Raw genomic sequence first — 20,670 nt, 5'->3', positions numbered from 1 at the left:
ATTCATAAACCTCTATTGTTACAGTGAAAATTGTCCAACACAAAAGACCTCCAGCTCTGATCTAGTTATTAATGAAAATAAAAAAAGCAAAATACTGTTGTTGTATTTTGACAGGTTTTTAATTCAAAAATGTTCTGTGCTCTATTATACAGTCAAGATGAGCTTTTTCAATCCTTCTCCTCAGGCAACCTTGCTTTAAATGTTTCACATCTCCCGACTACAATAAACCTGACTCAAATGCTGCATCATTATCAGGATTTTGCAGAGCTCAAGGAAGTGCTGACAAGCTGAATTAGGTGCAACAGTACAAGCAAAGTGATTTGAACATCCACAGCAAGGCAACCTAAGGACCGGCTTTTGGAGATGTTCATCTGAAGCCTTTCAGCACCAAACTGTTGTTAAGAACTTGTGGGAATAACAGGCCATATGCGGTTTCCTCACATTGTGGAGAAAAACAACAAAAATCTCCAACAGATTTCAACAACCACAACCGACCGACCGACAGCTAGGACATACAAACCATAATAAAATAACCCTGTAGGGGAGTGACAGAACAAACACGCTAGAAAGTGAGGAAAAACAGGAGATAAAACAGAAAAACAAGCTTTGACTGTATACAAGAACTGGATCGAGAAAATGACCAAGATTTTTTCTCTTTATTGCAAGTTATGCAAGTTTTATTCTGGCCAATCAGATGCCTTAATAAAAAGCATGTGCTCCCTACTGGCCCCCCATGTCCAACTTTCAAAACATTTGACATCTTCTCCTGAACCCACTTTCAAATGGTAGGGCTATGAACTTCCAACAAGCTTACTCCTAAGTGGTGGGGGCGGTTACTGCAGAAACGGCCACTCAGACTATTTTAGACCAATTACTGCTTACTGACAACGTCTAGATAGAACATGGCGGCAATCATATCGTGTAAAAATGGCGAATGAATTGACTTCATTTTGCTGGAGCCAGAGGTAAAGCATTTCCTAAGGGTGGTGTCACACTCACTTGGTCCAGTTCTCACACAGTCAATATTTTTTTAAAAAGTCAATGTCATGCTATCTTCAAACCGCCCTCAGCAATGCGTGTTCAAGTAACCACCTCCAAAGAAAAGTCTATGTAAACGTGTGTATATCTGCATTTCGGGTTTTCCTTTACAAAACCCTTGCGTTCACGCGTCGCAACACAATATTTTAAGTACGTTTTCGGGCTTTACATACTATACACGTGGCTATTGAATTTACATTGAAGGTTAAATCAGCTGAACTTTGACCAATCAGGGATTCTGATTTGGTAATAACATATGAGCAGCATCTTTTTTTCTTTATGGAAGTCCCAACCATTTGAAAAGTGATCTTGGAGGAGAAATTAGTAATTTAAGTTTGTTTGCTTTGACATTTTTCACCAAGCCACTTCCTACAGTGAGCACATGCCCAGTATCGGGTAGCGACAGTCCAGTCTGAACACTGTACGCTAAGAGTGTGTTCAAGAACCCGCGTTCAGTGCGTTCTTGGACGCGCATCATATGCCCGATGTGTACATGTATATAGCAGAGTTGTGTTTTTGATAAGGTCACCCGAGGCTCTCCTCCTAAATGTGTTAGGATTTGAGAATGTACTGTGACTGCAGGGAAGTGGCCCAGAGAAAACATCAGGGATACACTTGATTTTTCAAACGACATCTGGAAAAATCAGAGACTTCAAAGTAAAAAAATGCAGATAATGGGTCATTTTTCAAAAGTCATTGGAATTTTGTCCAGTACTCTTTTTATTTTCTATATTTTTACTTTTATCCTTATTGAATTTTCTTTAAAATTTTGTGAGAAATTAAAAATTCATCATGTCAAAACAAAAATGAATCATATCAGGATTGTAATGCTGATCATAACCACAACATAATCTACTGTTGGTGTCCAAAAAAAAGGCATCTGGGGAAAAGAGGAAGTTGGATGCCATATGTGTGCCAAACTTGCCAAAGTGATCTGTGGGTTTGGGGCTAGTAAAGATGGAGGAAATGATGAGAAGCAGAAGCTGAGCACAAGTGGAGCATCGCACTAAAACAGAAAGACAGAATGAGAGGATATATTCAGTGTGAACGAGGCTGAGTGAGTTATGCAGCTCTGAAAAGAAAGGAGGAAGACGAGTTGGACGTTTAGGAGTACTTCCAGGAACGCAAACCTTTGGCAATTTACTGTCCAAGATGGGGCATCTGACTCACCCGCTTCAATTTCAACAGACAAACATCAAACATTAACGACAACCTTCTGTCTCCACAGACCCATAAACCGCCTCACGCCATGCATCACACATGCCAGGATGTCAGCTCTCCCGTACAAGAATAATGATCAGGAAAATGATTGCACCAATAACGCAAGCAACGGAGCGTCACTGATCAAACAACACAAACACCATTCATGAGTCATATGGGATGAATCAGCAGCTGATGATAAAGAACAAATGAGTTTCTTTCTATCTATCATAAAAGGACAAATACAACTGACAGATATGAATAAAATATAAAATAAAAACATGTTTTAACCACCAGGCTGGTTGATGCTGCAGCTGACAAACAAACCAACCAGACTTTTTTCTATTATGTTTCACAAAAAAAAAGGTAGATAGGAAGACAGACTTGTATAATATTTTATAAGATGCATCTTTCTAGATCTAAACGCTGCTAATGTTTTACTGAAGTCAATGGATAAAAGTGGCACAGAAAGACCTCAATACGTTTATTTATCTCTTTGGTTTAAGATGCAAGTATGGAGTCCTATACTGTTCATAATTAAATAAATAAATATTTAATTAAATAAATAAATATGACCTCATGCAAATACACAATAAACCAATAAATCTCTCATAAATATATAAAAAGATCATGAAATTGTGAAAAATCTGCACACAGATTTTAAAGTAGCCATAATATTATTCAATATATTTCATTTTGCTTTAAAAACCTGTTCATTATTTTAAAACAACATTTTAAAATATTCATTTTTAATCATGTTGAATATTTTTTCAGTCTTTTTTCAGAAGCTCCGATTTCAAAATCAATATTTTCCAAAGTAGCTTTGTTTTTATTTCATGTTGCTGTTTTTCACAATGGCTTATTTATTTCATGAAGAGCTTTTTCAGGAGAATGAGTCTATCTGTCAATCAAACTGGACAAAGCGGAGACACTTTTGTGATTGGCTACTCCTTTACTCAGACATGAGCAGCAGCACCCTGACTACATAGATCAAAGATTCTTCAGCAAACGTGACGGCGCAATGCCCCTCGACACTAGGGGGAGTATGCACCTCAACACATCCACAGTGTTAATAGAAATTGGGCAGTTTTAGGTTCTAAATTTGCGGATAAAAGTGGCTTTGGGCGAGTGTGCATAATTCGGGTAATTTTGTGGTCTGTTCTGCAATTTTCATCTTCTCATTTACATCTAGTAGTGGCCTAAGTTAGGCTGAGTGGTTGTTGGAGTTCCACTAAGCTTCTGTGAACTAGAGTTCCATGAACGCAACATGCGTGTGGGAGGGGCTACCAGCTAATGTTTTTAGCCTGATAGCCACATGGAGCGGTTGCTTGTGCTTATCTCAGTAACAATGCATGGATGCACAATGCACATGGAGAGTGTTAAGATGTCAGAAACGTCATCGCAGGAAAGGTTCAATATTTTCCCCGAGAGGAAAAATAAAATCAGAGGACCTGATTATAATCATTGTCTCAATGAAAATAGAAAAATATCATAAGGTTCAGGAGGCACGAGCAGGCTTGTCCCGCTTTGCCGCGCAGCTGCCTGGTCTCTCGGTCCGCCAGCTCGCCTCCTGCGAGCCGACATTAGGCACGATGTGAGCTCTGAGTGAATGGCGTAAGAATGAGGAGTGTTTCAACCGGGGACTTCGAGACGTGGACGACCGGAGCTCCTCTGTGGTTTGGTCCACACAAATCCTCAAACTACAAAAACAGAGTCGTCCATGTTTGCATCTTTTGCTGCAGACAGATTTTTTGTCTCTATTTGATATCTAATGTCAGCAAAGCCGTGCAGATATCGCTGAAACATGTAATCTCCTCGATACCCGCTGAGCGGGTATCGAGGAATAAGAGTCGATTTCCATGGATGAGCCAATGAACGTTTAGATCCCGCCCACTTTCACTGATTGACAGATAGACCCTGAAAAAGCTCTTCATGAAATGAATACGCCATTGTGAAAAACAGCAACATGAAATAAAAACAAAGCTACTTTGGAAAATATTGATTTTGAAATACGAGCTTCTGAAAAAAGACAGAATTATAATAATATTCAACATGATTAAAAATGAATATTTTAAAATGTTGTTTTAAAATAATGAACAGGTTTTTAAAGCCAAATGAAATATATTGTATAATATAATGGCTCATTTAAAGTCTGTGTGCAGATTTTTCACAATTTCATGATCTTTTTATATATTTATGAGAGATTTATTAGTTTATTGTGTATTTGCATGAGTTCATATTTATTTATTTAATTAAATATTTATTTATTTAATTATGAACAGTATAGGACTCCATATGCAAGTACACATGCAATCTGTAGCTACAAACACCAGTATGATGATACACAACTGTGCTTTATGAAGGACAAAATGTCTAAAACATCTCGGTCAACAGAGGCTAAATAAATGGAAATTTGTGCTAAAATCCTGGATCAACTCAAGTTTACAACCAACATACAACCTGAAAAACAATACAAGAAATGAATTGTACTGATAGCATTCTGCAGTATCAAATAATTGTTTTCTTGAAATTGAGCCCCCATTCAAATTAAGTTTTCCTACTTTCTTTTGGGACGCATATTACCTTCAGCTTTAGGTGTACCGGTATATTTTTGTTCATCATTTATGTTCATCACCTCTTGAAAGGAGGCGTGAGGAAGGTGCGCTCCAGGGAAAATACCTGAGCACTTCAATGATCAGTTTTAACACAAAGACAACAACATAGTGGAACTAAAATATTTACCCCCACCTCTATTAAATATGCAACTTTGAGAAATAAAAAACAAACAAAAAAAACATGTCTGTTAAGTGAAAAAGACCTTTCTCCCGTTGAGGGATGACAATCCCAATTCCCGTTTTCTGTTTCAGCAGCTGAGTCTGCTTGATAAAGCCTGTGGATGCAGACTGGAGACGGTGACATTCCTGGTTTCTGCAATCAAGTCAACTCTGTCAGCTAAAAAGCCTCTGACAAAGCTTTCTGTACAAGACTTGCAAAAATGAGCAATAATTTAATAGTTTTTATCAATTTGGGTACAGTTCTATTGTGGGACCAAAGGTCAGTACTAGTGAGTTACAGTTACTCATTTACTTAAGTAAGTTTTGGCCAAATTTTACTCCTTAGAGTAGTTTTTCTGAATCATAATTTGTCCTTTTATTCCAGAAGATGATAGAAAAGTACTACTAACTAATGGACTGTAACTATCTAGTATTTTGTTTTAACTTCCATTCCATCTGTGGAGACAAATCAGTGTAATATTCTGTTCAAAAGTAATCACAGAGTAAAATAACTTAATTTTGAGCGTAAAACCATGCTGTGAAAACAGGTAACATCCTCCTCTTCCTCATTACAATCGGTTTGTAATGTTTGTAGAGCAGCAGTGAAATCTGATGAGCTTTTTATCCTTTAAAGTAAACCAAAAACATTTTTGTATATCTTAATAACCCTGAATATGTTTTAAATACTGGCCAATAGACTAAACAAGTTATTTTTGCTTCAGAATTTACAAATACTTTTTTAGACTATAAATCACGTAAGTTTACATTTTTACTCTGTACTTTAGTCACTTTTGTACTTTTTTACTCTTAATTAACTTCTATTTAAGTAATATCTGTTCTATTTTTACTGTAGTACATATCTGGAAATTACCCCCACCTCTGAGTTACCACAGTTTGTTTTAAGGGCTGTCAGGATCATCAGACATCTACCTTTAATAGAGAATCTCAACGGGTAGTAGGATTTTATCCTTTGTATCTTCCCAAATGCTTACATTAAATGTATTGTTCTATCCATTACAAGCTTAAGAGTTAGTGACTTATTTGGTTTCACAGAAAGATGCACACACAGTATACGGTGTGGTGCGCATTCAGTGAATTCATGGGTGGGTTTTGGTGACTGAGCACAGATGCTCATCTCGGACGCCGTCAGCCCCTGCTGGAGTCAACGTCCAATCTCAATCTGCTTAGCTTGACTGTCAATCAAAAACGTCCGTTAGTTTGAGGTGGGGGCACCGTTTCATCAGCTCAAACAGCCAAGGGGGGGCGGGTTGAGGAGCATCAGAGCTGGCATGTCTGTACCTGCTCAAGCTGCTGGAGTCAGCAGAAGAGGTCCGTTTCGACTCATAATTCTTCCGTTGATCTATTTTGTCATCATGATTAATGACTTTGTGTAGTAAATCACACCCAACCAGGATATTAGTTCATCCGCTTTGACCCATATTTGGAGTAAAAATAAAGTTTTCTACATTTGTTGTTCAGAATAATCTTGATTTATTAACCCTAAGGCACTAAAGAGGCGGCAGAAGGAAGAAACAGCACTTCTGAACCCAGACATCAAACATGGTGCTGTTAATGCTACGGCAAAAAAAAAAAAAAAAAGCTCTACAACTAGAGGCCTAAAGTCTTGGGTTCGCAAATTCCAAGCATTTTTCACTCGGCTGGAGCTACCTTTACTCACAACTGGGGTCAGAGCTGGGAAAGTCTGTGTTTTCTTAAGAGAAAGACTGGTGATGAAGAGCAGCATGGACTGAGGGACTAGATGATGTGAGGCTCTACAGCAGGGTCCTTCAGAGGGGACAAGAGGAGCCAGTTACAGGAGGATGCAAGGCTTGGCCTTTTTTCCTCCAGCAGTTATAGAAGATATTTGGCTGAGAAAGTGGGGCTACAGGCCAGAGGAAAGGAATAGTGAGAGGGGGGAGGTGGGGGACTGAGCTTTTTCCCTTTTACTAAAAGGCCATTTCACTGCCTGCTGTTACCATAACAACGGGCTACAGACCAGTGGAGGTGGAGGGGTGCGTCACAAACTTTCTCTATGGGCTGCAAGACTCCAAGCGCAAGGAGAAGATTCCAAAGCATGGAGAGAAAAAAATAGGAAAAATCCAGCTGCGGATGATGATTTATATGTAGATGTTTGTGTTTTCTTTTGTTCTGGCTGATTTAGAAGGAGAATTTTTTGGCACCGAATGATTGACTGAGGGCCCACTCTGTATTGATCCCAGCTATAGAAGTTCAATGGAAAACTGGTGCCTTATTATGAACATTGTAAGGCCCCAAAAGCTTCAGTTTGTCTGTTTGTGATGCCAGAGGCGCGGAGGGAAGCTGGAGGATGTCCACAGCACAGGCACGCGCCGGCCCGGTCCGAACCGGAACCGGCTACTACCACACTGTTCCATTTCTACAAGTCATCCTCAGCCCAGCGGGAGAAAAGCAGGCCTGTGGCTATATTCAGCACCACCCTCCAGCGCTATAGCAGATGCCATTTAAATGCGGCATGTGCCGTCTGTGCGCGGAACTACACGAACGCCGAGCGGCGCAGAGGAGGGAAGACGAACCCAAATGGATTTGAAGAAGCGAGCTTACCTGCAGATGTTCCTGGAACCGTATGGGGAGGATCTGAGCCATTGTTTTTGCGAGTCTGAAGAATCCACGGAGAAGGAGAGGGGACGGGGACAACAAGAAGAAAGAGGGGGGGGGGGGGGGTCTTCTAACTGTGCCCTAGACGCCCCAAAAGCCAAACTGGTGGAAAGTTATTAGTGAACCGGGAGGCTCGCGCTCTCAAATCCTGCGACTGCTTCTCTGGAGCCTCCCTACGCCAGCAGTCCATAAAACACTCCACACATCCGCCAAGAAAACTAGTCCTCACGAATGACAGCCGAACCAAACATGGTCATTCAGAACCCTTTTAAGCAAACGCATCTAACTTTTTAAAAAAATCAACATACATGCATTATAATTGATGACTACATACGAAGCTTGTGCTGTCGTTTTGTCCCTGCAGTGCTGCACAACACCCCTCTGATGTGTAGCCTTCCGCAACAACCCCCGCCCCCTTTCGATCCACCAACTTCGAACTCGGGGTTCATCACGCACGCGCTACCTTCTCACGCCTGAAACACTTTCCGAAAAGTGCACGTGCACTCAATGGATGACGCAGGGCCCCCGAGAATGCTGACGTTTCTACGCGTTTTCCCCTTGAAAGCTGCTAATTCGACATTTTTAACCCCGACTTTCATCACCGTTACATCGGCAAATGAAAAACCCAGAGGCAATGATAATCTGGATTCACTGCAGATGGCACTTTCTTTTGCTAAATATAGAATTATGAACATTTTAAATAAAGAATTTGAGGGAATCTCCAAAGAGACATTGTTTAATGGAACAAAATACTGGTTTTGTTTATTTGAATGTCTTGTCTGGAAGTAGATTCCCAAAATGTAAACAATTAAATGTTGTTGTTTTTTTACTTGTACTGTCTTTTATTGGTTCATTATTTTTATTTTTCGCCTTGCACACTGCTGATGTTGGACCACCCACAATTTAACTGCTACTGGCAACTACAATAAAGTCTATTTTATTCTATTCTGTTTAAAACTTACATAAATCTCATTCATTTGATAAGTTTTCTTAACTGCAAGCCATTTTTTTATTACATGTCTTACCACTTCTTTGTTGTCATATATTCCTGATCCCTCTTTGTAATCTTCTGGTGAAACACTTTCACCAGTTTTTGGTCCATCGGGTTTGTGTTCAGACTGTTATGATAATTGTGCTTTGTTTCTATCTTTTTTTCATTCCATTGCTTTGTTTCTCATGAGAAAAACTACAGTGGATACTTAACCAATAGCCTCTGGGGACTTTTTTGATTAGTTTTCAATTAAAACTACTGATTGTAAACAGAAGATGTGATTGGCAAAGTCACTTCTCTTCTCAGCACTGCATCTGGTCTTCACGTTATATAAATTAAATTAAAAAGCAACAAGCATACATTTATACCAAAAATAGATCAAATTGGAAACATTGGTTCAGTGGGTTAAAACATGCTGGAGGTGAAAGCTTGGTGGTTGAGACTGAGTTTTAGTCACTTATTGGAGAACATTTCTCAAATACATCTGTCATAAACTAAACTGCAGCAGGAAGTTACACACCCCTAAATGCTGAAAATTGCCACGTGCAAACCCCAAATGTTTTGTTATTTTGAACATGACTCCACAAAGATACAATTTAGTCTGTTTACTTACAAGATAAATGATAAACTGCTCAATATATTATGTTTAATCATTTTAGAGACAATATGTTACACAATTACAAATAATTTGTCCAATGCACTTCAAAAAAAGTGTTAACATTTTGATTTTTTTCAGTTGTGGCTTATGATCTTAATTAAAAATACACGAATCATGTGGATCCTCGCTAATTTTGACAACCTTTTGGCAGAAATGGAGGATTCCGGCTCTCAAAGGACAAAACCACACCTTGATCTCCAGTCAGTTCTTTATTCCAAGTCAAAACAGCTCTGCACATAGCAACTTTTAGAAAAAGTGTCCTTTTTTTAAATGCAGTCTGCTATCACACTAAAGTATCACACCAAAAGTAACGATTTTTACTCTCAAATAAAGTAAACTAAATAACAGCTAAAGAAATATGAATGTGATCCCCTTTTTTTAAAGAAAACAAACTTGGATGCTGTTGCATTGCAGTTTTAAATCTGAAATGCTTTGAGTCTTCTTGTATAAAAAGAGGCAAACATGTGAAACTTTTCCTGTTTTCCAGAGTCCCACTATTTTCAAAGTGCGAACAAATATTGCTAAAAGAAAAAGTAGTGATTCATCCAGATGTAACATGAAATAATATAATATAAGAGTAGAAAAAAAAGGTGGACTACCACCGTACTTCACTCTGATCAACTGTTTATGAGCCCTACAAGCATCAATATCAGGTTTGTGTTTGCAGAAGCAAATAAAAACGTTCAAGTTAACTAACAGGCTATCATTTCAGGCAAGAAATCAAAGCTTGCATTTTTTTAAAAATACGATAAATGAGAAAAATTATCAGAAAAACCTCATATGAAATTGTATCTTCATCCACATCAGGACCTTGCTGATTATTTTCAGCGTTACCTGAAGTTCTTTATTTTGCTGGTTTTGTGGAGAAGTGACTGAACTTCCCATTGCAAACTTTGTTTGAACTTTTGACCTTATGACCCTTGTCAACTCATCATAATGTAAATGCAGTCTTAAGGGCGTACAGGGTAAGTTAAATGTACTGAGTGCTTGGCCTGGCTCTTGCTGTCAATCAGGAGCAGTTGATTTTTCTGGTGGTGAGAAATAATCTCATCGAGACTGCTGAAAGTCTGAAGGAGGGATGGAAAAATGGTAAAAATTCATTGAAAACAAGTGGTAAACACAGTGAAATGAGAAGAGAGCAGATGTTTTTCTTCCTTGTCCTCACCTCTTCATTCTTTTTGCCCTCTTTTCCAAGGGCATAACCTTGCACGTCCTCCAGGAAACGGATGGGGACGTTGTAGACCTTCTGCTGGTACAGCACGACGAGGGTGTAGGGCTGACAGCTTCTTTGGTCCGAGCTGTGGCGAATGAGAAAGGCACCATCCTACAAGGCAAAGGGAGGAGAAGAAAACAAGAAAATCTTGGATTTAGATTCACTGAGATTGGGTTTTATTTACAGAAAATGTTGGATTATCTCAAACCTGATTTATAAAGCACTTTAACCCCTTCATGCCTGAATTTATTTCCAATTATTGAAAAAAATATATTCTTTAGTGTTCTTTCCATAAATCAAATCGAGTCCTGGATTAAATGTTATGTTGTAAAATAGTGACATAGGCATGAAGGGGTTGAACCAATATTAAAGGGAAGTTGATTGAAAGGGAAACACTTAAAAAGCCACTGGAAACAGATAAAAAAACAAGGTAGCTGCTAGAAAATAAGTGATTGGCTGTAAGATGTAAATTCAAAGAGTTTTCAGACAAAATGTGGCTAAATCAACATGTCAAATGCTGATGGCGAGATGTTTTGCCATTTTCATGAAAACATTTGCTCATTTTGATCTCACTGGCAGCAGCAAAGTAATGAAATGTAAGATGAAGAAGTCTATTAAACATCTGTGCCCACAGCTATGAACGTCTGTTGTATAGAATGTATTACAGGATTAAGAGAAAAAGTCAGAAACTAAAAGTTATTTTTCAAATCTACTGAAAAGCTCCAATCATAGGGGACTGTGACAGATTTCCTCTTCCAAAACCCGAATGAAATGTACACAACAGTGTAGTTTTACAAATAAAATAAACGGTTAGTGAGATTCGATGTAATATTTTTGTGTTGTTTTAATTTTTATTCACACTTTTACAATCTTTCAAGAAGGTTTTAGCTCGGTTTTAGCTCTGTTAACCTTGTTTACGCTCTCCAGCAAATCCTCGGCCGTCTTTCTTGAACAGTCTCCACCAAACCACTCTTTGACCTGAAAAGTAATGCAAATGAGTCAATTTTAGCTCCGTTTGTGGTTGTTCAAATATTATTGAAGATAAATAATAACTAAACTCAAAACAGTTCAGACAGAAGACGATAATCTTAAGTGACCAAATTTAAAAAAATCTGAGTCAATGCTTTTTCTGTCTTTAAAAAATGAGCAATCAAATCTCCAAAATGAAGATAACACTATATTAAAATCATGCATTGATGACGGTGTAGGAATTAATTCAGTAAGTCGCACTCAGAACACAAATTTTTACCCATTTAAATATTTTCATTGTTTTATAAAACTTATCTACAGGCACATGTTTATAGGGTTTAAAATTTCACACTTTATATATAATAAAATTAATTAAAATCACAGACATTTTTTAACAACTACTATCCTACTTATGACTTACCTCATACCTCAACGGTTTATTTGCTCTCATTCCACCTTAAAACAGAGAGAAAACGCCTCCTGAGCATGCATACATCCTGTGTCTTTACAGATTAATATTTAAAGTGCTGCACAGCTAGTGACAAGATGATCTCTGGCTTTAAAAGAAATTACCCTGAGGCTTTAGCAGAGAGATCACACCGGGAGTAAGAGTGGCAAATTCGGTGCGACATGTGGGATGCTTATACTTAGCAGGTTGGTTCATATTTTGTTTTAATACAGAAGATGGCTCCTGACCTGTTCTTCTGTCAATCACTGGAGGAAACATTGAACTCTGAAAGGGAAGTGGTGTGACATTTGTGTGTTATGACATTGTGTTTAGACCAAGGACCATTCATTTTTAAGCTGCCAAAGGAAAACAAACTTACAGATTTCCCTCCAGGAATCGGAGGCTTCACCCTGCTGAAAGTGAGAATGAAAAGCTTGATGCATGCTTCACAGCAGCAGTGTGATCATCAACGACAGGAGACATTAGTGCTTGCATTGCCGAATGAGGAACGTTGTGCTGAGATAAACTTACATCGGTATAGGAACTGAAGGTGTTAAGGGAGACGTGGGCTTTCTCATTGGTGCACGTGTAGCAGTAGGGCACACTAGGAAGAGAACGGGACACACAGTTGTGTGAAGTTTTTCTTAGTGATGCTGCTATGCAAATTCTACATGAGCGTTTTGTTTGTGCGTGCGAACAAATGCAAATCCAACGCACCTGCTTCTGGCTCCACATACAGGCCATCATTTTTTTCCTAAAACACAGGAAGAAACAGACACCAGGGAACAAGGATTGTTTTCATTGCATTTAGATGTTAAATATACTGTAAAAAAGTATCTTCCTCTTTCATTCTAGTCTCTTCAAAGATACCTAAAATAAAAGGCAAATTCTAACTGGTTTAGATGTCGGTTTTAACTCCTCTGGAGAACAAAGTCTTCTTATGAAGTTAACATCACAACTGCAACTAGAAGTCTGAGGAGGTTAAACTCTGTTAATCTGGCTTTAGAAAACAGTGAAGGATGAAACAAAGAATTGGGTCCTAATTAAGTCCAAACTTAATTAGAAGAAAGTAGAGAAAATTGTTATATTTTTAAGAGAGTCAAAGAATGACAAAGAGTCCTTTTTTTTTTGAGTGTTTCAATACGAATTTAATATTTGCAAACAAATCTAAGTCAACACAGATGGTTTCATGCAAAAGTTAAGAACGAGACATTTTACTCACCGGCTCTTCGTTTGGATCCTCATAAACATCTAAAGTATTGAAGTGAAAGAACAACTCAGTTGTTTCTACATTGTAGTTTTAACGTTTTCACCACAGAATTTTTTTGTCAAAGGAAACATTGTGAGTGTTGTTTTTTTCATTATAAGGCTGATTTTTTTCCTCTTTCTGCACTGCAAACTATTTGATCATGGCAAAGGTTTAAAATCTTGTTTTGAAGCATCTATTACCAGGTTTTAAGTTGTTTAGCTTCTTTTTGCACAACACCTTTCCAAGCTTTTCTCAAAATCAGCAAAGTAAAGAATCTTTTGTCTCAAAGCTAAGATCTAAAAAAAAAAATCATTATTAAAATGAGTCACATATCCTTTTACTCCACTATCTTGACAAAGAAAACTTGATTTAAGACTCAAAAACACTCACATTTCAGATTGGTGTTGTTTTCCTATATCAAGGTTCCCTCTTTCTGCACATTGTCTGAAAGGTTTTACAAAAAGTAAACTGATATCTGTACTTTAGCAAAGACTTCATGTCTAAAATTGCTCTGAATAGAAATGTTAGATATGCGTCTGAGAAATTGGAATGAAAAACAAATGTCTCTCATTTATCAAGTATTTAAAGAGCAGAATGGCCTGTCTGTGCTTTGCAAGTTTGTCAAAAAGATCTCTAAACTGAAGTTCAGGAACACTTCAGTAGGGGGCAGTCACTTCTCTGTTTCAGTTTGGTGTTGGATGTTGTATTTTTCTTTGTAATCCAGAGTATATGACAGATTAATTTATTCTTTTCTTTCATTGTGACCCTTTAGTGAGAGTATTTTCTATAACGGTTAAACTGATTACTGCACCTTCATCAATAGACTCAGAGGCTAGAGAAGGAAGCGGCATCATCTTCCTCCTCCCAGGCTTCTCATTTCTGTCTACTTGAGGTGCTGGAGAGCATAAAGCAGTCATGAGATATTCAAATATGACACCAAAACACCAAGAAGTAATGGTCAAAATAATGACTCACGTTTTTTCGTATCGCTGAATAAATCTTGACGTTGTTGTCGTTTCTAGATGGTAAAAGTCCAAAATTCATTGAAAGTGAAGGACGGATTGAACATAATCTGATGGTTATTGATTGACAGCTGGCGTTACCAGATTTTTAGATAGGTGGGGAAGTGGAGGGGCAGCCTCCCTCTTGGGAATTGCTGGGTTGGGTGGCCTGTCGTCTAGAAAAAAAAAATTAAAAGTGACGTTTGTGAGTTTTTTTTTTCCATTTGCATTACAAAAACGATAAAATCTTAGGTCAAAGTTGTACCCGAGTAAATGTTGTCCTGCGCTTGCGTCTGTGGGACGTCACGAGGCGAAAGCTCACAGGGAGGGATTTCATACGTATCCCCATACACATCATCTATCTGGTATTAAACAATGTCAATAAGTGACCAAATGCAAAATTTAGGGACAAAGCCTGCACAATTTTACATAGATAATGAAGACAAAAGACTTACAAGCTCACTCTGTGAGGTTTTGCCTGAAAAATACCATTTGAAAAATACATAAGTACCCACACAGTCTTCCATAATGTTCTGATGTGAAACTAGTATTACCTGGCTGTCTGGGAGGAGGTGAAGGTACAGGATTTCTGCAAGGAGGTGACATGAAGCTTAAATGTATTTCTGGTGAGACTTTAAGAATTTAATCAATCTAATAACACTCACGGGTTCTTCAGTTTTCCCAAAAAGGCCTGAAAGATGGGGGAAAAAGTGTTTAAAATCTAAGTAAATAACAGAGCGACAGACATGTAGGCTCAGATTTTCAGTTGTGGCAAAAGTGGCCTCTTACACTCCTCTCTGTAGTGGAGGGTGGCAAAAAACCAGACCACTAATGTTCAGCATATCTTTGCAACTATTGGGGGCATGTGTTAAAGTGTTGATCCAAATGTAAGTTTTAAATGTTATGTTTTCCCCCAAATCAGGTAGAAAAAACACTTTACCAGTGGAAAAAGACCCTAAAACATTAAGTATCCTAAGTATTTAACAAGCAAATACAGCTGTTGTTTATCTAATTTTGTTCAAAGTTAAGTGTAAATTAGTCAACGAAAAGGATTCTAACTATATTATTTTGTGACCTTTTTGATTTTGCAGGTAGTAGTGAAAAAATTGATGCAGTTTCCTAAAGTTATCAAATCCATTGATCTCTTGCTAATTTGACAGGGCTACTTCCTTTCTCTTTAAATGTCAAAGTTTCAACCCAACTATGTTTTCCTGCAAGATTGTGGCTCGGTTCTTAAGAAAACAGGTCTGTCAATTTATCAGAGATCATCAGAGATGGGGGGCAAACCGCCATGAGTGAGCTGGCGTCCAAAAAAAAAAAGCTGTAGCAACTTTAATGCTTGACCAGATACAGGAGGCAGGTTCTTTCCTTATAATGCTCAAAAGTAAACAAAATACTCCTTGTCCGACAAAGTTTTTTGCCATCATGCAAACTTGGGCAGGATGACGAAAGAGCACATTTCAGAACAAGTGTTTGTCAAGAATGTAAAGGCGTACCACAAAGAATAAATCGGTTCATCATTCTGAGAACCCTACTAAAAGACTTGTGGTTTTTGTAGAAAAATAGTGCACACGGCTCATTTACTGAATGTTTAGTAAATCCTGCATAAAAAAAGAAACAATTATCATGTGAATTTAAGGCATATTTGTTAACACAGTCCTGTCCAATGCATGACAACATAAGCAGTAATGTTTTTATAAATGTTTCAGAGCACATTCTTCTGTGAGGCTGCAGGATTGTGTAACATGAAACTTTGTGTTGAGTTAAATATGAAAAGTGCTATATAAATAAAAATTTGATTTGATTTGTTGAAATAATGAATGTAAAGTATGAAAATGTGTGCAGTGGCTTGTTTTTTCCATTCCAGCTGCAATACTTTAGATGAGCACATGTTTGATAATCAATATTTGTCAAACTTTTATTGCAAAATTCCCTTTAAGTTACTGTTAGGTTATATATTTGCCTTTAGAGGACAAAAGTATTAGGATTCGAGAAGCACCTGTTTCAGTTCTGTATTTAAAAGCTTTTTTTCAACAAAAACATCAAGCTAAAGTTAACTATAGGGTCTCTGCATTTGTTGCATCTTTTCTTAAGTTAAGTTAATTTTTTGGAAATTAGTTATGGTCTTGTCAGGACGGATGCAGTGCAGTGAAACGTTTATTGGTTCATTTATACTGCAAAAAATTGCCTAATTAGCGTGTACTTGGTAGGCTATTTTGGATAAACTGGATTTATTCAAAAATTAAATTAATCTGGTTAAATTAGAAGCAAGATCATCTGCAGTCAGCAGGTTGAGGTGAAACTTCAGGCTGAACTGAGAAGTGGCGTTTTTCCCATACTGCTCAGACACATTTTGAGGAAGTGTTGGAGTTGAGTCAATCATTACAGACAAATAGAAAGGTTCTCAGATAGTAGCTGTTCTCTCCTTGAAAAAAAACGTTAAAAAATCTATTTTTATTGTAGCAGAGCAAAGTTTTCGTGGCTCTTGGAGTGGGAATGAGGAAAAAGTGATCCACCTCATTTGTAAACGGATGAGACACCCATTATTCAAATGTGTCACTGATCCCACAATAGGTACAGTGTTCCTGTAGTATTTCACGTGCTTTTATTATGAAAGGTGGACAGCAGTATTAGTTAAATCAGTTTTAAATATTCTGTTCAGTTAGACAATTTTAATTATTCAAAATACAATTTTTGAGTACTTCCAAAGAAACCATTTACAAAAAGAGGATTTTTTTGAACAGTAAGAGAATAAATGTAAGAAACGTCAGCAAACTTAACCTTTAAAAGATATTTATATCTTATAAAGTAAACACTATACTATTCATAGTTACTATTCATGGTAAACACTATACTTTTGCATTGTTTTTGTCCAACTAGAAATAAACGGTGTACTTTTATTTCTTAATTCCTATGATTCCTCATTTAAAATCTATTTTCAGATATCCTCTAAAAAATGAAACCGCAAAAAAAAGAAGCAGCAGCTAAAAAAAAGTTTATTTTTAAGGTCAAATCTTTGCAAATTTCCTTATATAGCCCAAACCTTTCAAGGAGGCAAGTCTTTGAGAGACTCTTTTAATATACATAAACACGACTGCAAAGAGCAAAATAGAAAAAAGTGCTTTTAAATCATTTAAACAACAACTTTCATGACTTTGTTTGCTTTAAAACTTACACAGAACTTTCTGTTAAAGCCGTATTCAACGGTTCAAAATAGAAATAGTGACAGTACTGCAGCCCCCTTCAAGTTTCGACAACATTTGCTGACATCCCTCTCACTTTACCCAAGACTCCAGCAGAATTAATCCCAAAATATCTGAAAAAGACTACTTTACCATTGTCATGATTTGGGGTCCAGCCTGGGCGTTTAAGTTATGAGGAAGTCTCTGTTCGGCTCCTTAGATGCAAATAGTTGTGAAGATTAAACTGATGTGAAGCAGAGAGAACATGAAGCTGCTCTTATTGGACTTATTTGCATTTCCTACCTGAAACAGCAGACCGAAACCACACCTGCTTTGAGAGGACTGTCTTCCTCTAAATGAAACGCACATCAGAAATAACCCGCCTCCTAAGTTCCCCTCAACAGAAAAGAAAAAAAAAAGATATTTTTTTTCGATTCAGCAGAATCTAATAATAAACTGCTTCAAACTATTTTTACCATTTTTTTTATTCATGTAAGCAGCACAAAGTTCTTTACTCACAAGTGCAAAAAAATATACACACACAACGTGAAAACAGAAAATATAAGGAAACAAAAATGATCAAATTTGATTAATTAAAACAGCAGGAGGGCAAAGAAACATTGAGATAAAATACATAAAAAAGAAAAGAATTTAAAATTTAAACTAATTAAGATATTTATTGTAACTAAAGATAAACAGTAGGTTGATTTAATAGATAATGCATATCATAGACGATGGGTGAAGCTGAGACCATTAGGAGAAAAGAATCATAAAATTTATCCTGTGCTGAAAACCAAAGGTAATGTCAGCTCTCCTGCAGTTAAGAGGTGAGCAGCTGAGTTCTGCTTTGGACAAGGGTCTGCAACACTTAACACTTAAAGAGCCCTTTGGTCTAGTTACTCACTATGTGAAAGCCACAAAGTCCCACTTCCCTAATTAGACAAACTTTTATTTATGCTTCTGGCCACTAATTTGTTCATTTATAAAATGCAGCTTTTAAACATTAACAATGTAAACAGTTAAAGTTAAAGTATAAAAGGTTATATTTTTCTGTATATAAGTAATTTTAACTTCTTTTACTTTAACACCTGCACATGCAAGTTATTTTCATAATAAAATACACCCAAGTGTGTGAAATAAGTCAAAACATGGCCTTTTTCCATCATTGTGACTTTGGTGCACCAATTTTCTCCTTCCACTATTTCATCACAACATTGGTGTCAAATCCACGTTTGAAAAAAAAATCTGTAAATGACAAATGCAATTTTATAATTTAAGAACTTTGCCTCTTTACAGGAACTACACACTGTTGTGCAGCAGAAAGCACATAAAAATGTGTGCTTCTAAGGTCATTCTAATAAGAAACCACTGTGACAGTAGATTGAAGCGTTTGCCATCATTTATGCTCAGTTTTCTGACAAGTTAAAAATATAAATATATATGACAAAACTTAATTACCTGTGACTGTAAAGCGCTTTGGGCCTTCGAAAAAGGTAGAAAAGCGCTATATAAGTATACGCCATTTACCATTTACCTTAAACAAACAAACCCTAACTACAAATCCATCATTTATTCAAATAGAATCATTTTTCTTCCCCAGGATGGAGGGATGAAGGAGCTGCATGCAGCTCCGGGGCCTCAGGTTACAGACTCCTGGCTCAGGAAGATCAGGAAGGAGATTTTTAGGAGGGATCAACGTGCCATAAATGCATGAATTAAGCTCTTTGCTCTGGTCTCATAAAGAGAAAAGGTCTTATTCTGACTTTGGTGTTTGGTTTCACAGCGTGTGACATTCAAAGGTGCGCAGCTAAAAAAAAAAAAAAACACTGTTACCAGTTTTTGACAGTTTCAAAAGAAGATGCAGATTCTAAATATCCACACAAAACTCAACAGTTATTGTAGTTGTTATAATTTTAGAGAAGCAACACCACTTGGCTTCACTAAATGATCTATCACAAATCAAAACTTGACTTTTTAAATTATATTTTATTATTTTTGAGATGTGCCAGATATTCATTCATCTTCTTTTCCGTTTCGTCCCGGCCACTTGTGGGCGAAGGCAGGGGATGCCCTGGACAGGTCGCCAGTCTGTCACAGGATATGCCAGAAAAGCAAATGTAATCCCATTTTTTTGTTTTTGTTTCTGTTTTTGTTTCAGTGGGCCTGAAACAGAAGTGGAAATGTGAAGGTCACTTTCTATAAATGCAAAACTAAATTAAGGTGTAGGGAAAGGGACATGTGTGAGCAACTTCCTGGCACAGATCAAAGAAAAGTGTTTCTGAAATGCGTTAACCTCACCTCCTAACCCCAGAGGAATATCTGTTTACATTACATAATACAGATTAACCAGATTGGAAGATATCCCCACAGGAACACATAACCATCAACTGCAGCGCGGGTCAATAACTGCAGCTCAACGCATCACAGCTGAGGGATGCATGAGTCAGCACATCAGGAAATCTACCTCAAACTCAGAGCATCAATATTTATGAAAGCGAGAATAGCCAGAACCTCCTCCAAGATGAAACCATGGAGCGTTAAAGCACAGCAGGAGGCATGAATCTGCAACCTTCAATTCCTGCCTTTCAGAAGATCTTAACCCTCACTGGAGGGTTTTCCTATTGTATCAGCTGTTTACAGTGATGCAGGAATGAAACCCATCCCTCCATTAGCATTGCTTTCATTAGGGATGTAAAATGTTTTTAGTTTCTTTCCCAAGGCAACCATGCTCAACTCCAAAATGCACAAAAAAATTTACCACAGCACACGCCAATGCATATTTTTATATATATGCATATGTATGTCTGCTTATTTAAGTATTTATCCCATGTAACTTATGTGAAACACTTTCCCACCTCCACGCTGTTTTTGCACATCTGACGTGTTTTACGTCTGTACATATCACTCTGCACATAATTATAGACATTTTTTATATTTGCACATTTCATATTTTGCATATTTGCACATTTTCTTTGTATACTTTGTACATATTAACATGTTTATATTATACTTTTTCAGATTTTGTTTTTTGCACTGTAATGGTGACTGTTTCATTGTCCAAGTAGACAGTGACAACTGTCTATCTATCTATCTATCTATCTATCTATCTATCTATCTATCTATCTATCTATCTATCTATCTATCTATCTATCTATCTATCTATCTATCTATCTATCTATCTATCTATCTATCTATCTATCTATCTATCTATCTATCTATCTATCTATCTATCTATCTATCTATCTATCTATCTATCTCAAGCATAACAAGAGTTTTGACACATTGTGATAATCCTCAGGAGTAAATCCTTGGA

The 20,670-nt window shown here is 37.2% G+C and overlaps 2 protein-coding genes across 5 annotated transcripts in view; both read right to left on the bottom strand.

Moving 5' to 3' along the window:
- cltcl1 (clathrin, heavy chain-like 1) overlaps positions 1 to 8,036 on the bottom strand; it is a 31,617-nt gene extending 23,581 nt beyond the window's left edge. For all 3 annotated transcript variants that reach the window (XM_023958265.2, XM_078953250.1, XM_023958268.2), the window contains exon 1: positions 7,593 to 8,036. In XM_023958265.2, coding sequence (XP_023814033.1) covers positions 7,593 to 7,634 — 42 coding nt within the window. In that variant the 5' untranslated portion in view covers positions 7,635 to 8,036. The remainder of the gene's footprint in view (positions 1 to 7,592) is intronic.
- A 1,449-nt stretch (positions 8,037 to 9,485) lies between these two features.
- On the bottom strand, positions 9,486 to 17,643 carry si:dkeyp-117b11.1 (B-cell linker protein). 2 transcript variants are annotated; one of them, XM_023958269.2, is made up of 17 exons: positions 17,511 to 17,643; positions 14,841 to 14,866; positions 14,730 to 14,764; positions 14,631 to 14,653; positions 14,441 to 14,537; positions 14,278 to 14,351; positions 14,150 to 14,192; positions 13,986 to 14,069; positions 13,148 to 13,176; positions 12,643 to 12,679; positions 12,457 to 12,529; positions 12,305 to 12,338; positions 12,051 to 12,210; positions 11,899 to 11,933; positions 11,418 to 11,486; positions 10,461 to 10,619; positions 9,486 to 10,362 (listed from the first exon to the last, which is right to left on the bottom strand). In XM_023958269.2, the coding sequence occupies exons 1-17, from the start codon at positions 17,517 to 17,519 to the stop codon at positions 10,246 to 10,248; spliced, it is 1,104 nt and encodes a 367-aa protein (XP_023814037.1). In that variant the 5' UTR covers positions 17,520 to 17,643; the 3' UTR covers positions 9,486 to 10,245. The 2 variants fall into 2 exon arrangements, with proteins under 2 accessions (XP_023814037.1, XP_078809373.1); XM_078953247.1 differs by having other exon boundaries at positions 12,174 to 12,210.
- Positions 17,644 to 20,670: the final 3,027 nt, after the last annotated feature.

The sequence above is a fragment of the Oryzias latipes genome, chromosome 9, assembly GCF_053564925.1.
Source record: "Oryzias latipes strain Hd-rR chromosome 9, Olatipes_Hd-rR_3.1".
NCBI lineage: Eukaryota > Metazoa > Chordata > Actinopteri > Beloniformes > Adrianichthyidae > Oryzias > Oryzias latipes.
The sequence above is the reverse complement of the archived record's forward strand: the minus strand, read 5'-3'. Positions and strand labels throughout refer to the sequence as shown.